The sequence below is a fragment of the Eumetopias jubatus genome, unplaced genomic scaffold (genome assembly GCF_037043125.1).
Source record: "Eumetopias jubatus isolate StellerSeaLion01/CBP00866 unplaced genomic scaffold, mEumJub1_p1.0 scaffold_17, whole genome shotgun sequence".
Lineage (NCBI taxonomy): Eukaryota > Metazoa > Chordata > Mammalia > Carnivora > Otariidae > Eumetopias > Eumetopias jubatus.
In genome coordinates, this window is record NW_028274823.1 from 58,424,903 (window position 1) to 58,452,814 (window position 27,912).

Here is a 27,912-nt window from a genome sequence, read left to right on the forward strand (position 1 = left end):
TCCATCTAGTAAGGGTTTAATAAGAACAGCATCTTCCTGGGTTCACTGGAGCAATACAAAACTGTATTTAACAAAGAGCTTTCAGTCTCCTAGGCTAGATGAGAAACACATACGGGCACCTCTGTGATGAGGTAGGAAGTCACAGGTGGTTCGGATTAATGGGGAGCGGGGGATGCTGAGAAAAAGCAAGGACATCCAGCGGGGAAATGGTCGGGGACAGGTCAACTCCACTTAGTTCTGGAGGCTAGAATGCAGCCTAATGGGACTGGTGGGGAGCGCTGAGTTCCAGTGAGGTAGACGTCAGCTTGGAAATCAAAAGGACCCCCAGCCAACTTTAGCTGTTCAAAAGCAAGGGCTGTAGGATCATGTGGTAAATGCCCAGGCACGAGAAGTATTTGTTCAAATGAGATTTGGATAAACTGTTAAAGGTATTCTAGAAGATATTCCATATATTTCCCCCTGTTGGGAAGAAGTCTGGGCTAGAGGGATGCTCTCAGAAACTTCGGTGTCCCTTATTCCACCAGCAGAGCATGAAGTTAGCAAGCGAGCCTCCCAAATGAAATATTGATACCTCATGCAAAGATTCTTAGGAAATCAAATATTTTTTATTCATTTACTGGATTCCACATACCTAACAGTCCTTAAAACAACTACCCACAGTAGCAACACAAACCACATGTAAAATGAAAACAGGTGCCCCAAATGGCACCCCTCCCCATCACACATGCAATATTGAGAAACGCAATCTTACAGGTGCTGACATAACTCACTTTAAGCATGAAAAGATTCCTGCAGGGCTGCCTGGCAACCAACCCTTCTTCATCCTGGGGCTGATACTCCCAAGTCTTTATTCTCTTTCCGTGTTCCAAGTCAGCATGATGAGTTAAGGACAAGTTAGATTAGATCTCCAGTTTATTACATGAATCCCCATCCTTCTCAAATGTGCATCCCCAAGTGAGGACCCGATCGACTACAATCAATGGCTGAAGCACCACAGTGGGGAGCCAGCCAGCCAGGCCGTGTGGGCAACAGCCACAGGACCCAAAGCCCTAGAAAACTAGCAGCTCCAGCCTCAACTGAAAATTTGCTAAAAGGGGATCTCTCAGGCCCAAATGCTTTGATTTTATAAGTTGGCCCATCCTTGGCCCAAATATGCGAATCAGAAATGTCATTTAATGCCCCTGAAAATAACACCAAGTAACCAAATGCTAGGAGTACCCGAGAACCCAGGGTTCTCTTTCGGCCATCCAGAATGTGAAGTCAGCTAGAAGCTTGCCTCTGGTTCCTGACCAACGCATCTGCTGGAGGAAAGGCCAGCCAGTATCCAAGGCACATGGGGCCCAAGCCCAAGGGGGTTCCTAGTCCTCCTTCTGGGCCTGCTGTAACCTCTTGGCCACAGCAGTGATCAGAGCGGCTCCCTTTCCACTCCCATCTTCGGACAGCATGAACGTCACATCACAACGAGGTGCTAGTTCTTTCACAGTTTCCTGCAATATCCGAGAAAAGCTATGAAAGAGAGAAAGAGAAACATCATCAGCACTTACATATGGGATCAACATATTTATGAATGATCCCAAACTAGTTTGTTCCTTCCAGCTTGCTTTTAATTGTACCTTTTATTGAGCACCTACTAATGCCAGAGACTATTCTAGGTGTTTTATATACAGAATATACATATAGTCAAAGTGTAATAAATAACAGTTTTGGGGGGGCTTTTTTTTTAAAGATTTTATTTATTTGACAGAGAGAGAATGAGCACAAGTAGGGGGAGCGGCCGGCAGACGGAGAGGGAGCAGCAGGGAGCCCGACGCAGGGCTCAATCCCAGGAGCCTGGAATCATGACCTGAGCCGAAGGCAGACGCATAACGACTGAGCCACCCAGGCGCCCTTAAATAACAGTTTAAAAACAATTATTAGGGGGCGCCTGGGTGGCTCAGTCGGTGAAACATCCACCTCTTGATTTCGGCTCAGGTCATGGTCTCAGGTTCATGAGATCGAATCCCACATCCCTCTCCCTCTCCCTCAGCTCCTCCCCCCTGCTCACTCACTCTCTCATAAATAAATAAATAAATAAATAAATAAATAAATAAATAACATCTTTAAGAAAAAGAAATGATCACTTGGTTTTTGTCCCTTGGTCAAATTTTGGTTCAAGGGAGAGGCTTGTAGGGACCACATCAGAAATAAGTGATTCTTCTGGAACCAAAGTAATGAAAATATTCTTTAACTAATTTTGCTAGAATTAGAGTTCTTCAACTCTACACTCCATAGTATATATCACTTCATAAACAATCCCAGCACAATGGACCAACTTAGATAAAGATGTTTATCCAGGGGTTTCATTTGAGAGGACAAGAAGTTGTTTCTACAACCATTTTTATTTCTATAATCCCAATTCCCTTATACCTAAAACCTCAACATTAAGGATATACTCTCTTTTGATAAGATTGGCCTATTTCCTTTAATAAGCCTTAAAGTGTTAGGGCGGAGATGTGGGTGACAAAGGGAAAGCCGTGTGAAGTGCTGGTTACTAAGTAGGTCCAAAACCCTGCCTTTTGGCACATTGACGTTGGTGGTTAGATTGGCCATGGGATGCTTTCTGGTCAATAAGTTACAAATTAAGATTTTAACAGTCTATATGATTCTAGGAAAGTAGTTAAGAGTTGACAGAAGACAGCACAGATCAGAAAATTCAGGTTTAAAAAAAAATTTAAACTGGAGTGGCGGGGGGCGGGAGGGATGGGGTGGCTGGGTGATAGACATCGGGGAGGGTATGTGCTATGGTGAGTGCTGTGAATTGTGCAAGACTGTTGAATTGCAGACCTGTACCTCTGAAACAAATAATACATTATATGTGAAAAAAAAAAAAGAAGACTGTAGGAAGGGGAAAATGAAGGGGGGGAAATTGGAGGGGGAGATGAACCATGAGAGACGACGGACTCTGAAAAACAAACTGAGGGTTCTAGAGGGGAGGGGGGTGGGGGATGGGTTAGCCTGGTGATGGGTATTAAAGAGGGCACGTTCTGCGTGGAGCACTGGGTGTTATGCACAAACAATGAATCATGGAACACTACATCAAAAACTAATGATGTAATGTATGGTGATTAACATAATAAAATAAAAAATTTAATTTCCTTTGTCATTTTTCCATTAATAAAACAAATGAGACAAATGTAAAAATAAATAAATAAATAAGGGATTCTAAGGGGAAAAACAAGAAAAGATACCAGTCCCTTATTTTGGATAATTAGTCATCATCACAGGAAGAGCTAACGATCCAGGATTACAGTAACAGTATATTCGTGTATATGTTTCAGTATGATTGGAAATTTTTATGAACTTGTTAATACTTTTCCTCTTCACCAAAACAAAACGTTAAACATTAAATAAAAATAATAGCTTTCAAAAAAATAATATCAGCTTTAATGCTGACTTTTTTGTGACGTGCCACACACTCTACAGATACTGTTTAACTTCGTCCTCACAACAACCTATGAGGTAGGTAAGATTTTTGTCATTTTACAGATTAACAACTGAGGTTCAGAGAGGGTAAGAAACTGGCCCTAGGCCTTCCAGCTTCTTTTTTTTTTAAGATTTTATTTATTTATTTGACAGAGAGAGAGAGAGAGACAACAAGAGAGGGAACACAGCAGGGGGAGTGGGAGAGGGAGAAGCAGGCTTCCTGCCGAGCAGGGAGCCCGATGCGGGGCTCGATCCCAGGACCCTGGGATCACGACCTGAGCTGAAGGCAGATGCTTAATGACTGAACCACCCAGGCTCTAAGTGATGGAGCCAGGATTCAAACTTACATTAATCCTTCTGTCCACTGACTCTGAGCTAAGAAAGTTATAACCAGTTCACACTTGACAAATGCTCTGTGCTGTGCAAAATATTCAGTTCTCATTACCTCCCTGTGAGGTCTGGTGGGAGTACTTAGTACTAATCACTTGTATTTGTTGAGCACTGGGACCTCAATCCTTACTCAGCCCTATGAGGTAGAGATTACTACTGCCTTGAGGAGCATGGGGTTCAGAGAGGATGGCGAGCTCTCCGACATCCTAACCACTAGGAAAGAGAGCCACGCGGGCTCCCATCTCATCTGTTAGATGCAGTGGGGGCCTCTCTGGGGCACTCACTGCGGGTGTAGCTTGTACAGGGTGCCGTCCACTCCCACGGTGATCTTCAGGTACTCCAGCCCCTGGTCTTGCCTCCTCTTCTCCACGACAGCAGCTAGGCCGGCGCCATAGAGCTGGGCTGCCCGCCGGGACACAGCTCCGCACACCTCCTTCACCACAATGCTGTCCTCACACGTGCTGTCCAGGCCGAGCTGCTGCAGGATCCTCCTGACCTGGAGGAGGGCCAGCCGATCGCTGCGGGCAAGCAGAGCAGGACGTCAGAACCTGCTTCCTGGGGCCCTGGACCCTGCTCCACATGGCTCACAGCCCCCACATCCCTAGAGGTCTTAGGCGGAGGGAGGGAAAAAATGATCCAGGCAATGGCTGCGTTAGAGCAGAATGCCATAGCAGCTGGGACTCAAGGAAGCCTGCGACACCTGCAGCACCCCCCCCCCCGCCGCCAGAAGTCCCACCATCTTTAAAAAATAAAGTGTGGGCCCCTCTGGTGTTAGGCATGTTCAAACCTATTATCTCACTAGAAGCTATTATTAGATTCAGCAAGCAACACATCGGGTGTACGTTTTCAGAAGAGGAATCTGAGGTTCAGAATTGCTAGAAACTTACCCACAGACAGCAGAGAGCAGGGATTCGAGCACATGCCTTCTCACACCAAGTCTAAGCTCTGCCCCTGCGCATGCCAGTTCCCATTACTCTGGCCCTGTTCACCTGGAGGCCAACTTTCCTTCTACTTAACTTTTTCTGATTTTCTGTTTTCTCTTCCCATCTAGACTACATGCTCTTTGAGGGTAAGACTGTATTCTCAATAGTAACCAGCATAGGGCTGTGTACATTCAATGGGGAAGTGAATAAATTAGTAAACAAAGTACAATCAGCACCTCAGTGAACAGGAACCCACACACAGGACCGTAAGCACATAAGCACAAAGCAGAGAAGCACCTGCCGTGGGGACAGGCTGGCCTCAAGTCTAGACCCTGATTATCTCCCAGTGAACTCATAGAGCTCTGGCTTCCAAGCTAAACAAGGTAAAATTATATCCTGACTGTCTCAAGGAATACATAGGGAAGAAGAATGTTATTAAGGGAGAAAAACTGAGAAACAACCTGTCTGGTTATACAGTGGATTCAGCAGGTAAATGGTGGTGTAGTCAGAGAATAGAATCCTTTGTAGACCCTAACAATGAGCTTGTGTGACAATGTTTAATGCTATGGCAAATGTTCATGACATATAAGTCAAAAAAATAGATGATAAAATACTATGTGCCATATGATCTTGGTTTGTTTTTGTTTTTGAATGTTTGTCTTTGCGCAGAAAAAAAAAATCAGAGCAGAAGGAAATCTATTCAGATGCTGGTAGGATTCCTGGTAGTTCTTTTCTTCCTTTTGCCTTTTTTTTTTTTTTAATTTAAGTAATCTCTACACCCAGGACACCTGAGTGGCTCAGTAGGTTAAGCATCTGCCTTCGGCTCAGGTCACGATCTTAGGGTTCTGAGATCGAGCCCCACATCGGGCTCCTTGCTCAGTGGGGAGTCTGCTTCTCCCTCTGCCCCTCACCCCACTCATGCTCTCTCTCTCTCTCTCACTCTCAATCTCTCAAATAAATAAAATCTTAAAGAAAAAAAAAGTAATCTCTGCACCCAACTTGGGGCTTGAACTCACAACCCCGAGATCAAGAGTCATATTCTCTTCCAACTGAGCCAGCCAGATGCCCCTTCCTTTTGTTTATGAATGAGTAATATTTGTATAGGATGAAAAAACGTGGATTTTTTTCAGTATGTAAAATAATAAAACCTGAAATTCCTTCCACAGTCTAGCCCATCACAGTCTACCTAGTTCTTTCATGTACATTCCCCTAATCACTGGGGTTAAACAGTAGAGCATTTATTTTCTATAAGGAAAGAAATTGTTATCCAGGGGCGCCTGGGTGGCTCAGTCGTTAAGCGTCTGCCTTCTGATCAGGTCATGATCCCAGGGTCCTGGGATCGAGCCCCACATCAGGCTCCCTGCTCCGTAGGAAGCCTGCTTCTCCCTCTCCCTCTGCCCCTGCTTATGTTCCCTTCTCACTCTCTCACTGTGTCTCTCACTGTCAAATAAATAAATAAAATCTTAAAAAAAAAAAAAAAAGAAATTGTCATCCAGAGAGGTAATGTGACTTGCCTCAGGTCACACAGCATAAGCAATCTTAAACTCAGGCTTGGAGACTGTAGAAGACCAGGATTCCCCCCAAGAATCCCTGTTGCATCCAATGGACAATGTGCTTTGAAATGGGCCACAGTCAGCACAGCACCTCCCATTCCCAACTGGCAGGACACTGGATATGATTTTCTTTTTATTCCATGAAGTTTAAAAACAAATAAAATACCTAGAAACAGGAAATCAAAGCATCCAAAGCAGACACCTTTTGTGCGGCAGAAGCAAATATTTCTGGAGGCATATAGGTCCTGCTAACTTACTCTTGTCCAAGAACATTTTCCTTTTTATTCAGGCAACAACAACAACAACAACAAAAAAGGCAACGCAAAGATAGTCCGTTTGAGGAAGAAACCATTTGCTCCCACAGCAAAAGAGGATCCCTCTGGTCATCAAAAGTGATGACTTTTAACTTACACTTTTGAATCTAATGGGTTGAAGCCAGACAGAAAGGATGCTGGATATCTGCTGATCAACATATCACAATCACAAAATTGCTGCTGCTGCTACTGATTCTACTACCATCTCCTTAGACGGCAAGATCTGCTCTGCAACAGTCCATCTGATCTCTCTCATTAAGTACACTGCTTTCACTTCTAAAGAGTTTTCCTTTCCTCCCAAAGTGATTTTTGGCTTGCTGGCATCTGGCCATAAAGACCAGTAAAATTAACTGAATGAATGCAAATTGACAGAAATTCCAAATACGAAATTTCTGATAGAACCAGTGCTGGTAGGAAAAGCAGTGAAACTGACACATTTGTACATAACTAGTGGTGGTGGAAACTGGAACCATATTTTTTAAAGTGTGTCCATAGGGAAATGCTTCTTTTAACCAAACTCTTCTACTCCTAAGGAAATAATCTGTGAGATACAAATGATAACACAAAAAAGAAATATGATGGTGTTACACAGAATTGCGGAAATCCATAAATTACAAGCTAGACATCTTATACTAAAGGGAAAGTTTAGTAAATTACAGTATAGCAATATAATGTAACATTACACAGCCATTTAAAATGATAATTACACCAAAGAGTTGAGATGGGGAAGTTTCTCTTTCTAGAAGTATTCCAGCTAGAAAATGCAGGAGTGTTAGCATTAACTTGTCATCATTTTAGAATCACAGATCTAAGCAATGAGCATCAATGACTGCTAAGATCAGAAAAGACAGACAGACAATTCAATGCCCCTATGAAATATTCTTGTCCAAACTTCAGTACTGAATCTAACCAGGCATCTGGGTCTTCCTGTGAGTTTGCAAGAAATACAGGGGAGAGGAAAATGCTAAATGCTGTAATCAGCAAAATCTAGAACACAGGAAACTTCTAGGATACAATGACAGTTTCTTCATCAAATACATTCCAAGGGGAAACAAGAGGAGAAGTCTATACATTAAAAGAGATTTTTAAAAGACATATCAACCAACTGTACTTTATGGACCTTGTTTGGCTATGGATGCAAACAAAAACCATTATTTTTAGGCAATTTGGAAAATAGAAACACTGGCAGGATATTTTGAGATTAAGGTTTATCATTAGCTATTTTAGGTGTGATGATAGTACATGGTTATGGTTTTTTTATTACTTGTTTTTAAGGATTTTTTGTTTGTTTTGTTTTGTTTCAAATTTTTATTTAAATTCTAGATAGTTAACATATAGTGTAGTCTTGGTTTCAGGAGTAGAAGGTTATGGTTTTTTCAAAGAACTAATATTTTAGAAATACATTTTAAAATATTTATAGATAAACTGACATAAAATGGGAGATTTGTTTCAAATCAATCCAGTTTGGGGGTGGGAAAAGCAAGCGTATATTAACGGACTGAGTTTGGCTGTGAGTTGATCATTGTTGAAGATAGTGGTGCAAATATTAGATTCATTTTACCATTCCCTCTACTCCTATATATGTTAAAAATTTTCATAATTATTTCAGAATTGTAACTGAAAATTGTCACGTACAAACACTAAGTAAACAATGTATAGAATGATATGTGTGGTATGATTGCAATTATGTTTACACACATTTAAAAACTTGAAAGGGAATATGCAAAAATCAAAACAATTATATTTAATCATGACTATATGGGTGATTTCTTTAAAGAGTTTTCTTTCATATTATGGACACATCATCTTTTCAGAAACAAAAGAGGATCATTTTTTAGCCGAAGCTAACTCCCGTGTAACAGTTTAGGAAGCTCAGGGCTCAGGCACGTGGCTGGCCCTTCAGCTGTGTGCTGTGGTCCCTGATGCAGCTAGAGAGACAGAGCAGCTCTAGGAGGAAACCCCTTGCCCAGCCAGGCTCTTACTGTTTCTATTTTTAAATCTCAAGTCTGCTGGACCCCAGCCTGACAGCAGCACATCCCAGTCAGGGCCTCTCACACCGAGCAGGTGAACTTGATCCCACATCACCTTTCAATCTGGGACAGGAACTTGGTTTCAAAGATGCCCCTGGTCTGGAGACGCTCTGAAATCTGCCCTCGGAAGAGGAGACCCTGCTTGGTCAGGTCAATCAGGATCTGCCGCACAATCTCCCCCAGGTACATCCCACTGGTCATTTTCTCGTATCTGTGTGGAGAATGGGGATAAGGTTGATAGAAGCAGGAAAATCAGCACTGGTGAGTGGTTCACAAAAGGACCTTGGGTCTCGGTATGGATGGTATACCATTGGCATCCAACAACTGCCTGGTTTGGAGTGGTTCAGAGTGGGCAGTAGGCCCAGAGAAATGCAATGCAGAAGTCTGCACAATATGGGACAGCCGAGTCTTTGGAGCCCTGTTGACCGGGAAGAAGCCAGGTCCCAACAATGCCCCATACTGGCCTCATGAGCGAACACTGTGAGCCATCATCCATAAAACAGAGAGCAAAAGCTTGATCTCACAAGAGTGTTGGGAGGCCAGCATCTGGTACACAGCAGGCACTGAGCAAAAGCGAGTCCCTTTCCAGGTCCCAAAGCCAGTTCTCCTTGGCTTTGTATTATAAATCTGGTTTACTAGATTCCCCTTGGCTTTGTAATTGAAGAAATCTGTTCCATTAGAGATGCTGCTTCATGAAATACTGTACTTAAACTGCACACACCAGGGGTTCTTTAAACATGTTGGAAGGGAGCCAAGCCCCCCTTTCTACCAGGCTGTGAGCTCCATGAGGGAAGGAGCAAGAGGAAAAGGGACTTTGTAACCAGCAGGCACTGACCAGGCACTGTGCATGGGCATGAGAGACAGCGTTACTAACAGTGATGAGGAGCTGGACTGCCACGGCCTGCAGGGTCAAGTGGGAAGCTGTGTCTGAGACTTGTGTGCTGGACCTGTATTTGCTTTACTGCTCAGGACCTCAGCAGTCTAAGGAACCAATACTCAAATAATAGTGACAGCGAAGCAAACTCAAATGTGTTGCCCCCTTAAGCTCTCACTCTAAAAAATGTGAGCCTCCAATGGATTCAGACACAAAACTAAGTCAGAAGGCACTTACCCCTTGAGAAGAGCCATGATGCTCGAATGCCCCAACTTGGGATTCAGAGATAAGGTCCCTTCTTTTTGGAGCAACCCCTGGTTCAGCTGGGCTTCCCACAACTCACCTTCCTCCCAGCTATGAAGGCTAGTGCCAACGGAAGACCAAGGACCATTCAGGCTGGTCCTGGCCTTGCCCAGGTATCTTCCTGTACCGAATTCTCGGTTCCACAGTTACCAAGGCATCTGTAGCCCACGGATCTCATTATGTTTCCTATCTGTTCAACTTCGCTACTGGGATATCATCATCAGGATAAATCTATGTTTTCATTTTATTTTATACACTAAGACACTGAGTTTCATTGTGACAAAGACCATATGACCTGAGAGTAAAGCATTTACAATCTGGTCCTTTACAGAAAAAGTTTGCCAACACGTGCTGTCATGGATGGGCCTGAGTTAATTATCAATTCCTAGCATGCTAACTCTATCTCTACCTACCCCTTTCTCTTTGACTCAAGAAGCTAGATGAGAACACAAGCGAAAATGTACTCAATTTTTTTTAAAGAATCATTCATTGATTTCAGTATTTTTAGTAGTATGGCTGGTAATTAGAATCTACCTCCCCAGTAACTGTGACCCATGATGGGACATGACATCATGGTTGAGAACCAGTACTCCCATCCGCCACCTGCTCGCACTTCCCCACCCCCAGCACAACAGGGGTCACCAACCTGGTAGCCAGACCTTGAAAGGCTGAGGATGTTGACCTCTAAACTGGGTCTACTAGAAGCCCATCCCGAGAGGGCCCACTAAGTCAGCATGCCCCTGCTCTGTGACACTTGGCCCACAGTGAATGAACTTGGTGACCATGTCTAAATCACTTCCAGAGCCACCACTGGACCTTATGGTACCTTATGGTGATTAGAAAAAGCCACCCCTTCTTTGTACTTCTTGGAAACTTGTCCTGTATTTTGCTTTCATTCCAATAAGACACTTCCCTGACCTCTGATGGGGAGTAGTAATAAAAATACAAAGCTATAGCAGCTATGGTATGAATATAGTAGACCCCCCCCCGATCTGATAAAGTCACACACTGCACAACTACATAAATATACACATCCACCCTCCTCACCTCTGTTTGCCAGGGTTCAAGGACCCCTCATTCACCTTCTTGTCATATTGGGTCCAGATGTCGTCTATGCAGCCATTATCTCCAAATGCTCCCCATTCTGTGTTAATGCACATCTTCCCTTCATCCCCTTCCACCAGTTCAATGTTCCTCATCTCCTCCATGTAGCACATGTTGCTGCCTGTTCCTAAAAGGAAGCATGGAGGGACTTTAGACTTCAAAAACATCACCAGGTCCTAAAGAGGCAGAGGGGGCAGTGGAGAGAAATTTAGGCTTGAAGTCAGGTATGACTGGGTGTGAATTCCAGCTTTACATTCATAACTAGGGGACCGTAGACAAGTATCTCATCTTTTAGAGGTCCAATTTCTTCATCTGTAAAAAGGAAATAATACCTGCCTTATAGGTTTGTTCTAAAGAAAACAGTGAGTTGTTTCCTCCACATAGTAAGTGGTGCCCAAGAGAACACCATCCTCCCCCTCCTCGTCACCACCAACACATTACATCAGCATCCTCACCATTACTGTTAAGCTCTGGGTACACAAGATGGGCTCCCAAGTAGTCACAGTTAGCAGCCAGAGCTAGACAGGACCATGAGGAATTATCTAGTCTTGGAGAAGTAAACATTGGCAGCTGTAGGCCACCTTCTTTCTCCTTTGCCCCTGACCTGGTCTCAGAACTATTCTCAGTGCAACAGTCCAGGCAACTGTTATATGCAATCCAACAAATCTCACCCCTTTGCGCTCCTAATTCTAGGTGCCCCCCCCCACAGATGAGGAAACTCAAGCCCAGGCAGAGTAAGTAACCTGTCCATTGTCACAAAGTGGGTAAGAGCTACAGTGAGATGAAACCTCTTAGCTGGCATTGGAGGTGTCTCACTATCTCCCCATCTCCTTGTTCTACCCCCTGCTCACCATCGGGAAGCCTGGACAGCCAACTGGAACAACTTGCCTAGATTCTGTCATTACTAACCTGTGCCCGTTCCTTGGAATGCTCATCATCTCCATCTTCACCTGTTCACATTCTACCCATCCCCTCACCAGTTAGAGAGTCAGCCCCCTGAAATCCACCCTTGCCCTTAATCACTGCCAGAATTCTCCCCCAAAGCCCCTTAAATGCCTGTATCACATGTCAGGCCACTCCCTTCCCTTCTAGGTTTCCTTCCAACTCTCCCCCATCCTGTGCACCCACAGCCAGAAGAGGTCAGTTACCAGAGGAGGTGTACATTGGAGCTGATGAAAATCAGCCCCAAAACAACAGTGGCCTCTTTCCACTCTGGATCCTCTACCCCAAGGCCCTAATTTGAAAACCCCTCTTTCTACGCTATTCTCCTTCCTCAACAAAAGGACAACGTTGGCTTAGGACCCTTAAGGAGAAAGATATGAAGTAAAGATTTCGAAATTAGGAGACCTGGAATCCTAATCTTAACTTAATCTCTGCCTTGGACAAAGCTGGCTTTAGAACCTCTGTGTAATGGAACAATGCTCCACCCAACCCCACCCCCACCCCCAGCCCCACACTATGTGAAAAGGAAACCACCAAAAGATCAGACGGGAGTAGGCTAATGGGACATGCCTGACCACTTACCTGCAATCAGGCCAATCTCACAATTAGGATCTTCATGGCCACACGTCATCATGGTCCCCACTGTGTCATTTACAAGTGCAACTATGTCCAGGTCAAACTCCTGCAAAGGAAGCAGCCATACTATAAGTAGGATGTGCATGCCAAACAGGCTCAGGAGGGGCATATCAGCCCAAGGGGGGCAGAGACCAGAGGCACAGGGCTGGGCACAGGATGGCAGAGCAAAGGGGCCTGGGAGAAGGCGCAATGTTGGGCATCAGCCTCAACACCATAACATACATTTCTCCTCTTGATGGCTTCCCTGAGCATGTCCACCATGTCTTCCCCTTCACAATCAGTGGCCTTGAAGCCTTTGGTCCACTCAATGAGTGTTCCCTGAAAGAAAGGAGAAATTCTTTTGAGCAATAGTTTGCTGGGACCACTACACAACCTCAACATCAAAAAGATACAAAATGCTGTGGTCGGCTGCTAGTCACTGGGCCTGGATCATAGTGATTCTATGTCTAATTCAGCCAAGGACAGATTAAGATGTGATGAAAGATAAAAGCTACAACACATCCATCAAAGCATGGTTCCATGCCAATGAAAAACTAGATGCAGCCTATCGTTCCAATGATATAGATCTATTATCTTGTGCATTGATATAGAAAATGTTAAACAGTTATAAAAAAAATCAGGCTGTCAGAGAACATTGACTCTTAGAGAAAGATGTTCACCATACACTGTAAAGTGAACACACATTAAATAAATACAGACATTATTCTTTTAAAAACCACAGACTCACACGCGTGCGCGCACGCACACACACACACACACACTCATATCTAGAAAAAGGTGTGCAACAATGCCCACACCACGAAGCTGACAGGGGTTCTCTCTGGGTGCAAGATTATGGGTGCCTTTTAGTCTTTCCTTTTTGTGTGTCCATATTTTCTAGTTTTCCCAAAGTTCATATGTATAATTTTTATAATACCGAGAAAAAGTATTTTTCATTTTTTTTTAAAAGAAAGCCCAAGATTACACTCTTAGCCAGAGACAGGAGTTAGTCTAGCCTCAGAATCCACAGCCTAGGACCAGGGGTGGGGTGAGGACAGGTCAAGCTGGGGCATCTAGGTCGGGAGAGCTCCTGGGATAGGGGAGGGGGCTAGCAGCTCTGAGGGCAGTGCCCCCATCCCCGTGGGCTAGATGGCCATCTCACCCTGGGGCCCTCGGCCCTGGTCTCCCTCCTTCTCTCCACAGTCCTTGGGAGGTTCAGCTCCCTTGTTCCTGCCCTGGTGGATGTATGTAGAACATCAGAGTTTCACCCCCAGTTGAAAATCTTTCGTCTTAGTTGCAATTACACAAAAATATTTTTTGAAAGTCTTTCTTTTTTCTCCCTAGCCATCAGTGGCTTTGCTACCAGCTGTCCATTTGTCTCCCCCTCCCTCTTAACCGTGTATCCATGAATCTGTCAGAATCCCTGGGAGAGGCCTAGAGACCCGGTGTCCTGGTCAGGAGGAGTGGCTGTGCCTGGGCACGCATTGATCATTCAGGACTGTGGACAGCGGCACACGGCTGTCTGAATGGCGTATTAATTTTTTTATGGCAGCAGTCATACAGTAATATGTTGCCCTTGTAAAAAATTAAAGTGTTACTGATAAGGACAAAGTCCCCTTTAACTTACCATCCCCCCAGTCTGAGAGGTAACCTCTACTATCAGGCAGATAGGACTCCCTCCAAAACTTTCTCTCTCCGTTTACATGTATTTTAAAATAAATTCACACTGTGTGTGGACTACTGTAATTTGGTTTTCCCACTTAATAACGTATCTTCTAGACCTTTCTGGGTCGGTTAATATGGATCTGCCCCCTCCCTTCACTGCGTGGAGTATTCCTCAAATATAACTGCATAGAAATAAAAAATACCTATGAAATAAGTACTATTTTTATCCCCATTTTTCAAATGAGGAAACGAAGGTCCAGAGAGGTTAAATAATTTGCCCCCGGTCACACAGTCAGTAAGTGGAGAAGCCAAGATTCGATGAGCTTCCAGACCCAGGCTCTTAGCTACCGTGTTCACTGTGCTGCCTCCCATCAGGTGGGTGGTGTCCGTGAGGCACTTAGAACAGTGTCCGGCACCGAGCACGCACTGTGCATGTGCCTGGTAAATGCAGATCAAGTAAGTAATTCCTTATGATTGCTCTGCCAGAGTTTCTTTAGCCATCCTCCGCTGCCATGTGAGCGATTTCTCATGTTTCCTTATTAAAAAGGGGGTGCTATAGTGAACATCCTTGATCACTCCTTCTCGGCACATGTTTGAGAAATGGAATCCTGAGAAATGGATCTTCTGGCTCTTAGCATTCTGGCATTTTTAATTTTAAAAGAGCTAGCCATATGACCAAATAATTCAGCCCTTTGAACCCCCCTCTCCCCATTCTCTGAATAATAGGGTGGGAAGGAACTGCTTGCATGTGTGTTTCCATGGTGTTCTCAGAGCCCTGAAGAGATCTGTTCCAGTTCTGATTTTGTACCGACCCATCAGATGAGACCTGCGTGGCTCGAGTTTCTCCTATGCAAAATGAAATGGGATAAAAAATAGAGTGTAACGCATACAATAAGAATATTATTTCTTGATTTTGGGGTTTTAATTATATATATGTAGGTGTACTGTGTATTATAGCCAAGATGGTTCCAGGATATTGGTTCTGGGTCCTGGTTTCCCCAAGGGTAAAGTGCAAGAGCCTGGGCTCTCAGGTTGGTGTCCTGGGTGTCCTGGGTTGGAACCTTCCACCACTGTTTATAGATGTAGCAACTTGGACAACTGACTCAACCTCTCCATGCCTCTGTTTTTCTTAACTACAATGTGGCAATTAAAAATAGTGTGTATACATACAATGAGCTATTCCATAACAATGAAAATGGAACATAAGAAATAGAAAATATTAAATGGTTCAAATGCTTAGTTATGTTTCCCCAGCTGCCCTGAACCTGAGACCCTTAAATAAGGCAACAAACAGTGACCCAGCGGTACCGCGAGGTTCCTCTGGTGGACAGCGCACCGGGCTGTCGGGAAGGCTGCCGGGCTGTCTTACCTTGTCAATGCTCGTCTGCCTGCAGGGAAATGAGAACGTGAAGCCCAAAGGCAGCTGGGCTCCCTTGAGGCCCATGTAGTCCAGGAAGTCAGCGATGCACTGCACGATGTGGTCGAACAACTGCAGAGAGAGAGTAGCAGTCATCCCAGGCCCGCAGCGATATGGGGGGCAGGCGGGCCCCTTGGGCACAGAACTCCCCCGCCCCGCCTGTACCTCCTCGCCGGTGCCCTGCATGATCTCCAAGGGGATGGTAAAGATCTTGTTGTACATTTGCACCGACCTCCGTCCACTTCTGATCTTTACCAGGAGGACCCGGAAGTTGGTTCCCCCCAGATCCAGGGCAAGGAACTTCCCTTTCTCTGTGGTGGAGAAAGTGAGAGCTGCATTCCACCAGCATGCACAGAGCAGGGGCTCGTGTGGAGGCATTGAGAGGGAGAGGAGCCGCCAACACAGAGCAGACTCAAGCCTTCTCCCTTGGGGCGCCCGAGCCAGAGGAGCGTGGGTCACCCAGCACAGCATCCCAGCGCCGGACAGGCACTTCGAGCCTGTCTGAGGCCAGCCTGCTTTTCTTGGTATCTGGTAAAGGCTGTATATGATACTTAAGCTCAAGGAGCCTCTGAAGGTGAATCCAAGTCAGGCTACACTGACCGCAGTGAAATCTGGAGGATGTTCCCATCTTATCTCTATGGCCCACAGGAATTATTCACCATGAGCATGAAATGATTCTTCCTGCCCCCTGCTCTTCCCATCTGTGGATTCCCACACCTGCTCCTGACTCATAAGAAGCCATGTCGAGGCCAATGCCCCCCACTATCATCCAGGGCCACCCCAATAGTATCTCTCATTTCTCTGACATAGCAGAGCATCAGAGTCTGTCCTGTATGACCTTTCACCTTGCCCTCTGCCTCTCTCACTCTGTTCTGTCCATACTGGTCATTCTGCTGTTTCTTGAATTTGCCAAAGACATCACTCCCAGCCAGCTCTCTAACCCCTTCTCCTGCTCTGTTTTTCTTTGTAGCACCTGCTGCTACATGGCCTCATATGGCATTTATTGTCTGCCAGCCCAACAGAATGTAAGCTCCACAAGGGTGGGGATTGTGTTTTCCTCCCTGCGCTATCACCCTGCCTGGACCAGAGCTTGACATATTGTAGATGATTAATGGAACTTTGAAAAATGAAGGCAGGGGCGCCTGGGTGGCTCAGTCGGTTAAGCATCTGCCTTCAGCTCAGGTCATAATCACGGAGTCCTGGAATTGAGCTCCATGTCGGGCTCTCTGCTCAGCAGGGAGTCTGTCTCTCCCTCTGCTCCTCACCCTGCTCTCGTGCTCTCTCTCACTCTCTCTCTCAAATAAATATTTTTTAAAAATTAAAATTAAAAAATGAAGGCAGAAGGATGAAAGGAATGAATGAATAAACACTTGAACAGTGTCTTTTACTGCTCTTAGTTTCTTTCCCATGTAGACTCGAAGGATATTGGCTCTGGAAAAGATCTCTGTTTTTGAGAGACCCCAAATGCAGCTGTGCGACCTTGAGTACGTCATCTGACCTCTCCGAGTCTCAGTTTTGGCAGCAATAAAATGGGGATCATTTTTTCTTTGTGTAACATACAAAGTGGTTGCAAGGATGAGATGAAATTAAAGATTCCAAAACAAATTACAAGATATAAAGCATTTTACAAAGGTCATTATTTCCAGGTGAGGCTCCTGAGGTTCAAAGAGGTGAAGTCACTTGTCTAAAGACCTGACCCCGTTGTTTAGTGGCTCCTCTTGGCTGAGCACAGGGAAGAATCAAGGATCAGAAAAGTCAGGGGCAGAAAACAATGAGAGCAGAGAGGAAGAGCCAAGCCCCCGGAGAAGAGAGGCAGGGAAGCAAGCAGGAGACAAGCCAGACGAGTCCAAGTATCCAGATGGCAACTCCGGGGGACAACACCTGGGTCTTCTGTTTGCCAGCAGCGTGGGGTACACGGCATGTTCTCAACTACACAGGCATGCGCATATAACCTCACTTAGGTATTCTTCCATTGCAAATGCCTGGGATCCACCAAGGCAAACAGATTGGGAAGGAGCACTGACCTTCTACCTTACTCCCCTTCCCTCCATTACAGAAATGAATCCAAGGCTTTTAAAACTAAAAACCTGAGGTGCCTCTGTGGTGCAGTCAGTGAAGCATCTGCCTTCGGCTCGGGTCATGATCCCAGGCTCCTGGGATCGAGCCCTGAGTCGGGCTCCCTGCTCAGCGGGAAGTCTGCGTCTCTCTCTCCCTCTCTTTCTCCCCCTGCTCGTGCTCTCTCTTTTTCTCTCTCTCTCTCTCAAAGAAATAAATAAAATCTTCTTTTAAAAAATTTAAAAACATAAAATAAAACTAAAAGCCTAACTGGATTGAAGGAGTTTTGATGGGAGGTCTGTGCGCGGCCCACCTGTGCCATCCGGCGTCCCGCAGACGTAGGTGGGCAGCATCTTGACTGTGGCCATCAGGTGGGTGTCCTTTTTCAGCCCGTACTCGAACTCAGTCCGCATCTTGCTCTGCACATCCATAAGCTGCTCTCGAGTCAGCCGGAACAAAGCCAGCACCTTGTCGATCTGCTTCCGTTGGGCCTGCACACGGGAGGCCACCGCGGTCACCATGGCAGCCCCCTTGGTGCTGCCACTCTCCGACAAGAGGAAGCGGACATCACAGTTCGGGACCAGTCTCCTCACCACCTTGTGCAGGCGCTTCGGGTATCTGAAGGCAGGGGCGATGGTAAAATATGTAACAATCATAAAGGCCCAAGGCCTGGCCCATGGGAACAGACACAGGTATAGTAGTGGAATGGGGGTCCTGAGGAGCCTTGCTGGGCTGGATTCACCCCTTTAGTTGCCAGATGACGGTGGGGCAGGGGGCTGACTGGGGGAGGGACTAGGGCAGCTAGGGTAGTGGAAGGGACACTTGGAGGCTCAAAGAAGTGGTTATTTTAGCACTAATATTTCCATCAGTAGGACATGTCCACACATAATGTATTGGCTGAGTATCATCTGTGTCCAAAGGGGAAGGATCCTTTCCCCAGCTTTTTCCATTGTGTACCTGCCTGACTCCCAACACCACCTCTGTTAGCTGGAGGGGCTCTCCCACTCCCTCCTTCTGGGAAATTCTCATTTCCCTGCGTTTTCCTACCAGTATCCTTCCTGTGAACTTGGCAACCTCTGCCCTTCAGATTTTTCCCCATCTGTAACTGAGTGTATTTTACTTTCCAATATTAGTAGGTATTCAATAGTAATAGACAGATAGCTGGATGGGTAGATGGACAGATGGATAAATACCTGGATGGATGCCCTTCTAGTCAGGCAACTGGGCTTAGCAGAATATCTCTTTAAGAATGATCCCCCCAAATAACCCAGCCAGCTAGATGAATACGGTCTCTCTTTGCCCTGTAAACTCAGCACAGAGAGGAGATGGTTGGTTCCAGCCACACAGAGAAGCAGCGGACTTTGGAGAGAACGCTGGGTCTCTGTCCTGGGCAGACTCACTGGCGGGGGGTGTGCGCCCCAGGCAGCACTCACTGAGGGTGTATCTTGTAGAGCGTGCCATCCATGCCCACCGTGGTCCGGAGCCGCGCCAGCTTCTTGTTCTCCCGGAGGCGTGTCAGGATGGCTGCCAGGGCAGCTGCACAGAGGTTGGCTGAACGGAAGGAGACAATGGTGCAGACGTGCTGGACTGCGATGCAGTCAGCCTCCGAAGGCTCCAGGCCCAGATCTGTCAGGATCTCTCTTGTATTGGCAAGGCCTTCCTTATACCTGGCCAGGGGACAGCAATGAGAGGGTCACGTTTCTCCATCCCATGGAAGTTCCCTCAGAGAACCAGCTTTCCCACCTCTCAGGATTATGAAAATAAATAAGCTGGCACATCGTGATATAATAATGAAAACCATATCAACAATGATCATAGCAGCCACCATTTGCTGAACACTCACTATGTGCCAGGCACTCGTCTGAAGATTTGACAGGCATAGAGCGGGTTACTTGTCCACACTTAAATAGCTAGGAAGTGCAAGGGTCAGGATTTGAACTCTGGCAGGGAGATCATAGAACCCACACTTTTAACCACCTTATAATATTCTGCCTTCCACAGAAACTCAGTCCCTGCCATGCTCTGCAAAAACAGATTCTAGGAGTCAGATGCCACTCTGCTGAGCTCAGAATCTAAATTGATTACAAAGCTCAGGGCAATGCCAGGGTTTCTAAGCCAGGGGAACAGGACCCTGAGTAGACTGGAGCAGCTGCCTTCACCAGCCATCTCCCCATTGCAGGGACCTCTGTGTGAGGCCTCAAATCACCAAAGCCAAGGCCAGTCCCCAACAGTACCAGGTAGAGAAGCCTCTTGCTAGAGCAGGAGTTCTTAACTTAGATTCCATGCATGGGCTTTAATGGGTCCAAGGATGTCCTAATATTGCAAGGAAAATTGAGTACAAACATGCATTTTTGTGGTAAAGGGTCTAGAACTTGAATTAGATCCTCAAAGGGGTCTGGGACCCTAAAAAAGCTTTAAGTCACCACTTTGGGGAGAAGGAAGGCAACAAAATATAAGAAATGAGTAGATCTCCAACCACAGACTCCCTGGCCAATGAAACCAACAAGAAGCCGCATCAGAGTCACGGAAGGCATTGCTAACCCACCCAAACCTGGGCCCAGGTCTGAAGCTGTCCTGGTGAAGATCGGGATGGATCTGGTCCCTTCTGCTGTGCCACTACCATGAACATACCATGCCTTGGCTACCCACCCTAACCCTCTGCAGACTCAAGGTGAAGCGACTCAGCCAGCAGCTTACTTCTCCATGGCAGCCACGTGCCGTGTTTCAATCTTGCCCTTAGTGTGGAGAGCAGAAGATTTTTCACCACCGAACAGGAGACCTGCCTTGGCCATCTTCAGCAAGATGATCCTGACAAGTTCACCCAGGTACAGGCCGCTGATCATCTTCTCAAACCTATGATTTAGTGAACAGATCAGTAACAGCTATGGTTATGGTTATGTAGCATCCTTTCCCCATGCCCACGAGCCATGGCCCATCGTCAGGACCATGAACAATGGAAGGACCACTCCATGGCTCAGGGGGCCTCAGGCCCCATCCCAGCCTGGGGTGCCTTTGGGAGCTCACTTATCTCCTCTGAGCTACACTCCCCTCACCTATAAAAAGAGAGAATTATACTAGAGGAGATCTAAGATTCCTTCCTGCTCATGAAGTGCTTGAATCCAAGAATCTTTATCACAAACCACCCCTGGCCATGGGGGTAGCATTCTCATATTAGGCATAAGGAACCTCAAACTCAGGAAATTCAGGTGATCCCAAGATCGCCAACCATGGCGTGACAAATCCAAATTTCAGATGCTTCCAATGCCTACACCATGCTTCTGGCCAAGAGAGAAAGATGCTGTATCTGGGAGTTGGGCTTAAGAGGCTCTATAGCCCCAGAGAGGTTCTATAATAGTGTAGATGAAATATCCCTGCTACCTACACCTCGACTCTGAATCTGTATCCGACAAGCAATGACTATTTCCCAGGCAAACAACTAAATATAATTTTTATTCTCCAAACATAAAAGGGCACAAAATCAAGGACAACCTGTTTTCTAATCAACTTAATCTATTTCATTAGAAAAAGTTGTAGGGCGCCTGTGTGGCTCAGTTGGTTGGGCGACTGCCTTCGGCTCGGGTCGTGGTCCTGGAGTCCCAGGATCGAGTCCCGCATCGGGCTCCCTGCTCAGCGGGGAGTCTGCTTCTCCCTCTGACCCTCCCCCCCTCATGTGCTCACTCTCTCTCTCATTCTCTCTCTCAAATAAATTTTAAAAAAATCTTAAAAAAAAAAAGAAAAAAGAAAAAGTTGTAGAACATCGCAGAAACAGAATACAGTCAAAAGAAATCCAGGTTGGGTTTGGGGAAATGAAGTTCATTTTAAGTGAAATGGAGAGAGTGAGGGTGATAAGGTCCAAAAAATGGTCCTACTTTCTTGGGCCATGACTGCTCTGTGTCACCAGTGAAATGGGTGTGTGCCTGGGGGAGCAGGTATGTCTAAAGCAAAAATTTGCTTTCTGGGTATGCAGTGCTAGTGTTTGAATTGTTTCTAGGAGGTACTTTAAATATTTATTCACCAGAGCTTCTTGGAAAATTGGCCAGGACTCGCAAAATGCACAAGGAGTCTGGAACATTTACTGGGCCAGAAAATAAGGAAGTCCGTAAAGAGTGATGGGAACACATCGAAAGGACACAGGGACCAGCTTGAAGGGGCTTCCATTGGCCAAATGTGAAAATATTTGAGCATCAAAATAAATAATGATAGGAAGAAATGATACCCCATTAAATAAAAGAAAGAATCCCTGTATTCCTATGAGGAGAAACAGATCAATGGAAGAGAGAGGAAAGCCATGATTTACAGGAGAATCACAACAAATAAACATGATGGATTTAGAAATTCGTCAATGGATGCTCAAAATTAAAAGTGGAAGTTTAATGGGAAAGGAGATATTTCCATAGTCCCAAAGTATCTCTTCACCAGATACATATTCACAGCAGAAGGAATAATAACAACCTTCTGGGAGAGAAACCTCTTACGCAGTCCCTTGGCCAAGTGATCTGAGGGAGCATCTCAAGTAATGAACAAACATTGAGGGCCTCCAGATATGATGCACTCAAGAGGATACACGTCCCTCTGTGATAGTCCTGCCAAAAACACACACCTGAATCTACTCATGAGGAAACAGTGGGCAGTTGAGGAATATTCTGTATAATAAACGGCTTGTATGAAAAACAAAGAGATACTACAGAGGCTTTCCAGGCTCAAAGAGGCTAAAGAGAAAGGCCACAAGATGTCATGTGTGATCCTGAACTGAGCCTGGACCAGGACCATTCTTTTTTTCTTTTTTTATAAAGGACATTAATGGGGAAGCTAGTGAATTTTGAGTAAGGTCTGTAAATTAAATATTAGAACCGATTAAGTGTTGATTTCCTAATTTTGATAATTATACTTTGGTTATATGCCAGAATATACTTGTTTGCAGATAACACACTTTGAAGTATTTACCATGAAGGGATATTATGTTTGAAATTTAGTCTCAAATGATTCAGAAAAGTAATTTTATTCAGACATTTTGTGTATATGTGTATGGATCTACATAAACACAGAAACAGAGAGAATATTAGTATTTAAGGAATCTAGGTGAAGGGGAATTTTGTACCACTTTTGTAACTTTTCTGTAAGCCTGAAATTATTTAAATTTTTTAAATGCCTTTTCATTCAACAAACACTTAATGAACTACAATAATGTGTAAGACACTGCACATAGAAAGGAAAGAAAAATCAGATGTGCAGCTCTGGAGGCTCAGCATGCAGGCAGAGCTGAGGCAGACCCAGGGACTTCTGGCGAGCATGGGATGAGAGCCAAGAAAGACTCCCCAAGACCTAAGCTGGGAAGGCATCACAGCAGGTGCTATGATTAGGCCTCTGAAAAAGTGGGGTGGCAGGGAGCACTGGAAACACAAACGAGGAGCTTGCCTGAGTCCTGCTCCCTTGGGCTACACTGGTTTTGTTCTATTTTTGCTCGTCCAAAGGCACCAAGAGGGCAGGACCTGAGTCACACCTGGTTCCCAGCTGTATCTCCTGTGCCCCACACATACACACTCCAGAAATATGGACTGAATTAGCATTGGGGTTATGACCTAGGGGAGATCACTCCATTCCCTTGCCTTCACTTTCACAGGTGCCCGATGAAACTGAAACCCAAGCCTCGCCTCATAAACTCCTTGTGACGGGTAACTGGTCACAACTAGAAAGCCTCCCAGGTTCAAGGTGTACCTGGGTGACTGGGTATTTACCGATGCCAACGCCCAGATGACAGCACAAGGGGACTCACAGTTGCTTCCCGGGGTTAAGAGAGCCAAGGTCCAGCTCCCGGTCGAACTCGGTGCGGATGTCCTCCAGAGCCCCGTCGTCCCCAAAGGCCCCCCACTCCGTGTTGATGCACATCCTCCCCTCATCGCCTTCCACCAGGTCAATGTTGCTCATGTCCTCCATGTAACACGCATTGGTGCCAGTGCCTGCACGAGGGATCAGAGCAAATACGCAAAAACCAAAAGGCTCCCAGCTGGGCAAAGACACAGAGAACTCTTAACTGCCTGAGAGCCCTCTGAATGTACCACAAAGTGCTTTTGATCCACTTCCTGGGGCCGGTTCTCACTGAGGGAAGCAGCTTTGGCAAGCCTGGGAGTTCATGAGGAATAAAGCTGACATGTCAAGTCTACACTTCTCAGATGTTAATGGTTTGCTGTCATGAATGGGGTCGATTGTGAAGAAGTCCCTGATAAATATGTATAAAAGCTGACAAAGCACATTTATAAAGAGGACGAGTTAAGCTAACCTTATAAATTAAAAAAAAAAAAATCACCAACCCACAGTAATTTTTTTAATCCTTTCCTTAAGCTACTTAGCCTCTTCTCTATTTGATACTAAAAATATTCTTTACTCATGGCCTGCCACAATTTGTTCCTAGCAGAAGCTACATCCTTATCTTTGACAGTGATTAGCTATCACATAAGAAAGCAACATTCCATTATTCAAACACAAAATCACTCCAAGGAAATGCCTCAAACGCTAGAATACTGGGGAGTGCCAACAAATTGGGCAGTCTGTGTGGGACCCACCGGGATGATGGAAATGTTCTACAACTGGATTGTGGTGATGGTTAGGAAACTCTACATTTACTAAAAATCACTGGTTTGTCCCCTGGCCAGACTTATCAAAAAGAAAAGAGAAAGGACTCAAATAAATAAAATCATGAATGAAAGAGGAGAGATCACAACCAACACCAAAGAAATACAAACAATTGTAAGAACATATTATGAGCAACTACATGCCAGCAAATTAGACAATCTGGAAGAAATGGATGCATTCCTAGAGACATATAAACTACCAAAACTGAACCAGGAAGAAATAGAAAACCTGAACAGACCCCTAACCAGTAAGGAAATTGAAGCAGTCGTCAAAAATCTCCCAACAAACAAGATCCCAGGGCCAGATGGCTTCCTAGGGGAATTCTAAAAATCACTGGATTGTACACCTTAAATTAGAGAAATTTTTATGGCTCAAAGCTGCTAAAAAATTATTTTTTTTAAGTATCTTCCCCTGTCTAATGCTCTGGTTTGAGGATTTTAAAGCCTAAGAAATGTCTTGAGAGAAGCAGAATGTAATGCAATACCTGGAAAAAGCTTTTCTAAGAAAAGCGTGGACACAATTGAGGCATGTGCAGCCTACCAGACACAGTCACTGAGACACAGTGGACAGTGGCTAGAAGCCATGGCTGGCATGCGCCCATCCCACCGCAAGCTGTGGGGCTCCGGAATTAGAAAGGCAGATCAAGCCCCTCGGGTGTAATGATCCTGCCCCTTGGAAACTCCAGCTGAGGAGAAGGGTTGGAAATTACAAAAGAACAATTCCGAAAACTCTCTCCAATAGTGGTAAGGGAATGGGGAGATGGTAGGAACTATTCAAGAAGAGCCGATAAATCCAATCCATTTGGCTTTATCGTCCCCCACACCGCCTTCTCACAGACGCCTCTGGCAGAACCCCTCCCAGGTCAGGTGCTGAGGACCAAGCAGCAGACACCTCTGCTGTGCTGCAATGTCCCTGATCTAGGCCCCATCATGTCCTACCTGCATAGGAGAATGGCCTCTTGGCTGATCACCTTGCTTCCATTCTTGCCCCCAGTAGTCAAGTCTCTTTGTCTGACACAGCAGCCAAAATGAGCTTCTTAAAAATGCACACCCCATTTATCCATCCCCCACCCAAAGCCCTCCAGTGCCTTCCTGCCTGCCTCCTCTTGGGATAGAAGCCAAAGGCCTCCCAGTGACTATGTCCTACATCCTGTGCAATCTGCCCGGCCCTGTCCACTCTCTCTGGCCTGAAAAGCCCACTCCTTTCAGCCTTCAGTCACTTTGGTTCAGCCACCGTTCAGCTTCTTAGGGTTCCTGGAGCATCCCAGATGCAATCGCACGTCAAAGGCCATAGGTCTCCTCTTTGCTTTGCCAGGGCCTCTCCATCTCCCCTTTGCTCCTTCCTCCTCATCCCCAAGGTCCCTGCTCAAGTGTCCCCCTCAGAGAGACCTGCTGTGACCACCCCACCACACTCACTCTCAGTCACTTCAGCCTGCTTCACTCTTGTCATCACACCAACCACGACCTGACATTACCTGTCTGGACCTTTCAGGCCTTTCATCCGCCTCCCCACTGAAAGCTGCACAAATATCGGAACCTCCAGGTATTAACTCCACTGCAAACCCAATGCAGAGCCCAGGGCCTAGCACACAAGACGCACTCAGCAAATACTCGTCAAACGAATGCATTAATTTTCCATTTCCCTACGTTATGTCTCATAAACAGAAAGTGCCAAAACCCTCCCACAGAATGGACTCTATTTGCTAAAACTAAGCCCCAGACTAGTCCCCTTTCCCGACCTGGAAAATCAAGTCAAACTGAATTACCAATGATGACACCAACTTCACAGTAAGGATCATCATAGGCGCACGTCATCATGGTCCCCACGGTGTCATTGACCAAGGCCAGGATGTCCACGTCTATGTCCTGATGGAACACAAGTCCCAGAGGGCGTCAAGGGGTGGGAAGGGGGCATCATCCCTTTATCTTTGCCCGGAGAGGAAGCAAGAGCAGTGAAGGTGATAAGACAATCACTAGCCCCTTCCTGGAAGAGACAGGGCCTCTGTCAAGTTCAGGGGTCTAGAAGAGAGAAAGGACAGCTGGGGACTGAAGAGTGGAACCCAAGCTCCCGCTTTACAGCTGAAGGCCTCTGCGCAATGGAAGTATGAGGGACAGACCACTAGGAATCCTGCCTTTATTGGAAGGACCCCCAAGGGAAGCATGTTTCTCCTGGGAGCAAAGCCCTCCCTCACCCACGGGGACAGCTTAACCAGCCTCAGCCAAGTCCTCTCCATGGGCAGCACCAGGGATTTCTCATCTGGGTTCCCCATGTTGACAAGTCAACTTGGATTATTACCCCAAGGTAATATGGCTCCCCAAGGTTTGGGGGAGCATTCTAAAGTGAAATGAAACAATAAAAGAAAAACCCAGGATACAAAAGATTATGATTGCATCTTTAAGGAGAAAAAAAGACTAGAAGGGCATCGCTCTTGCTGTCAGGATAACAAATAAGTTGGGTTTACTTGTGTACTTCTCAGCTCAGCAAGGAGCATGTCTTGCTTTTTCAGTGTAGATTATTATAAAATTTAATCAACGAATAGAGATAACCCATGAATAGAGAGTAGAAAATAGGAGAGACAGCCAGACTGGAAAGAAAGCGATATTTTAAGCAAAAAGGAAAGGTGATTAGGGCATCACACATGCACATGATCTAACGGAGACCCTCTGAGGGGGCTGTGGCAGCTGGGGAGGTCCTAGGGAAGCATGGGGCCACATTTCAACAGCCACTGGAACAAGCACCATGTACCGAGGCTTACTGGTAGGTTTACCCAAATTGGTCACAACTGGCCACATCTATACCACAATGACACCTGCCCCAAGATCAATTCCTTCTCTGATTCTCCTTCTAGGACAGACACAGTAGGAGACCCCACCTAGAGAGAAAGGGGCTATGACTGGGAGGCAAAACCCTCACCTTGTGTTTTTTTATGGCTTTGGTCAGACAACTCACTACATCTGTGCCTTGAACTCCCCGTGCCTTAAACTTCTTGGTCCATGAAAGCAGGATACCCTGGGGGAAGATTTCAGAGGCAGTTAAAATGAAGAAGGCACTCAGTTCTGAGAATGAGTGGCAGAAATTTCATGTGTAAAGCGCATCCCCACGGGCTTCTCCTCTTGAAGCTGAATCACCCCCAATTCTTACAACATTCCTTCAGCTTTTTCTAAACCACGTAAACATCTTTATTTCATCTGAGCAGTTTGAGACAATATACATAATGGCAGAAAGAACAATCACCGAGGACATGGACTCATAAGACATTAGTCAAGTCATTTAACCTCTCTGAGCCTCAGTTTACTCATCTGTGAAATGGAGAAACCTCATTTCCATGCCTCTCACAGGAATGCTCTGATGGGAATACCTGGCCTGTGGTAGATACGCATTATGTGCACAGAATGCATGGATTGCCAGGTGCACAGAACAGAACTAACGTGGTATTACCTGGTAGGACTCCCTTGGGAACTTTAAGTTCAACTTAGAAAAATGGCTCTCTACCTGCATTATCAATTATGTGCATAAAATTGATGTTTACTGGGGCGCCTGGCTGGCTCAGTCAGTAGAGCATGCAACTCTTGATCTCCGGGTCATGAGTTCGAGCCCCACGTTGGGTGTAGAGATTACTTAAAAATAAAATCTTT

General features: G+C 45.7%; 1 protein-coding gene across 1 annotated transcript in view; it reads right to left on the reverse strand.

Moving 5' to 3' along the window:
• Positions 1 to 645: 645 nt before the first annotated feature.
• Positions 646 to 27,912, reverse strand: part of HKDC1 (hexokinase domain containing 1) — a 50,888-nt gene continuing 23,621 nt past the window's right edge. The window contains exons 5-18 of the mRNA XM_028109651.2: positions 27,191 to 27,286; positions 26,043 to 26,142; positions 23,421 to 23,604; positions 20,345 to 20,500; positions 19,081 to 19,314; positions 17,961 to 18,265; positions 15,758 to 15,903; positions 15,545 to 15,664; positions 12,754 to 12,849; positions 12,478 to 12,577; positions 10,897 to 11,080; positions 8,728 to 8,883; positions 4,137 to 4,370; positions 646 to 1,506 (exon numbers count right to left, since the gene is read on the reverse strand). Coding sequence (XP_027965452.1) covers positions 1,359 to 1,506; positions 4,137 to 4,370; positions 8,728 to 8,883; positions 10,897 to 11,080; positions 12,478 to 12,577; positions 12,754 to 12,849; positions 15,545 to 15,664; positions 15,758 to 15,903; positions 17,961 to 18,265; positions 19,081 to 19,314; positions 20,345 to 20,500; positions 23,421 to 23,604; positions 26,043 to 26,142; positions 27,191 to 27,286 — 2,259 coding nt within the window. The 3' untranslated portion in view covers positions 646 to 1,358. The remainder of the gene's footprint in view (positions 1,507 to 4,136; positions 4,371 to 8,727; positions 8,884 to 10,896; positions 11,081 to 12,477; positions 12,578 to 12,753; positions 12,850 to 15,544; positions 15,665 to 15,757; positions 15,904 to 17,960; positions 18,266 to 19,080; positions 19,315 to 20,344; positions 20,501 to 23,420; positions 23,605 to 26,042; positions 26,143 to 27,190; positions 27,287 to 27,912) is intronic.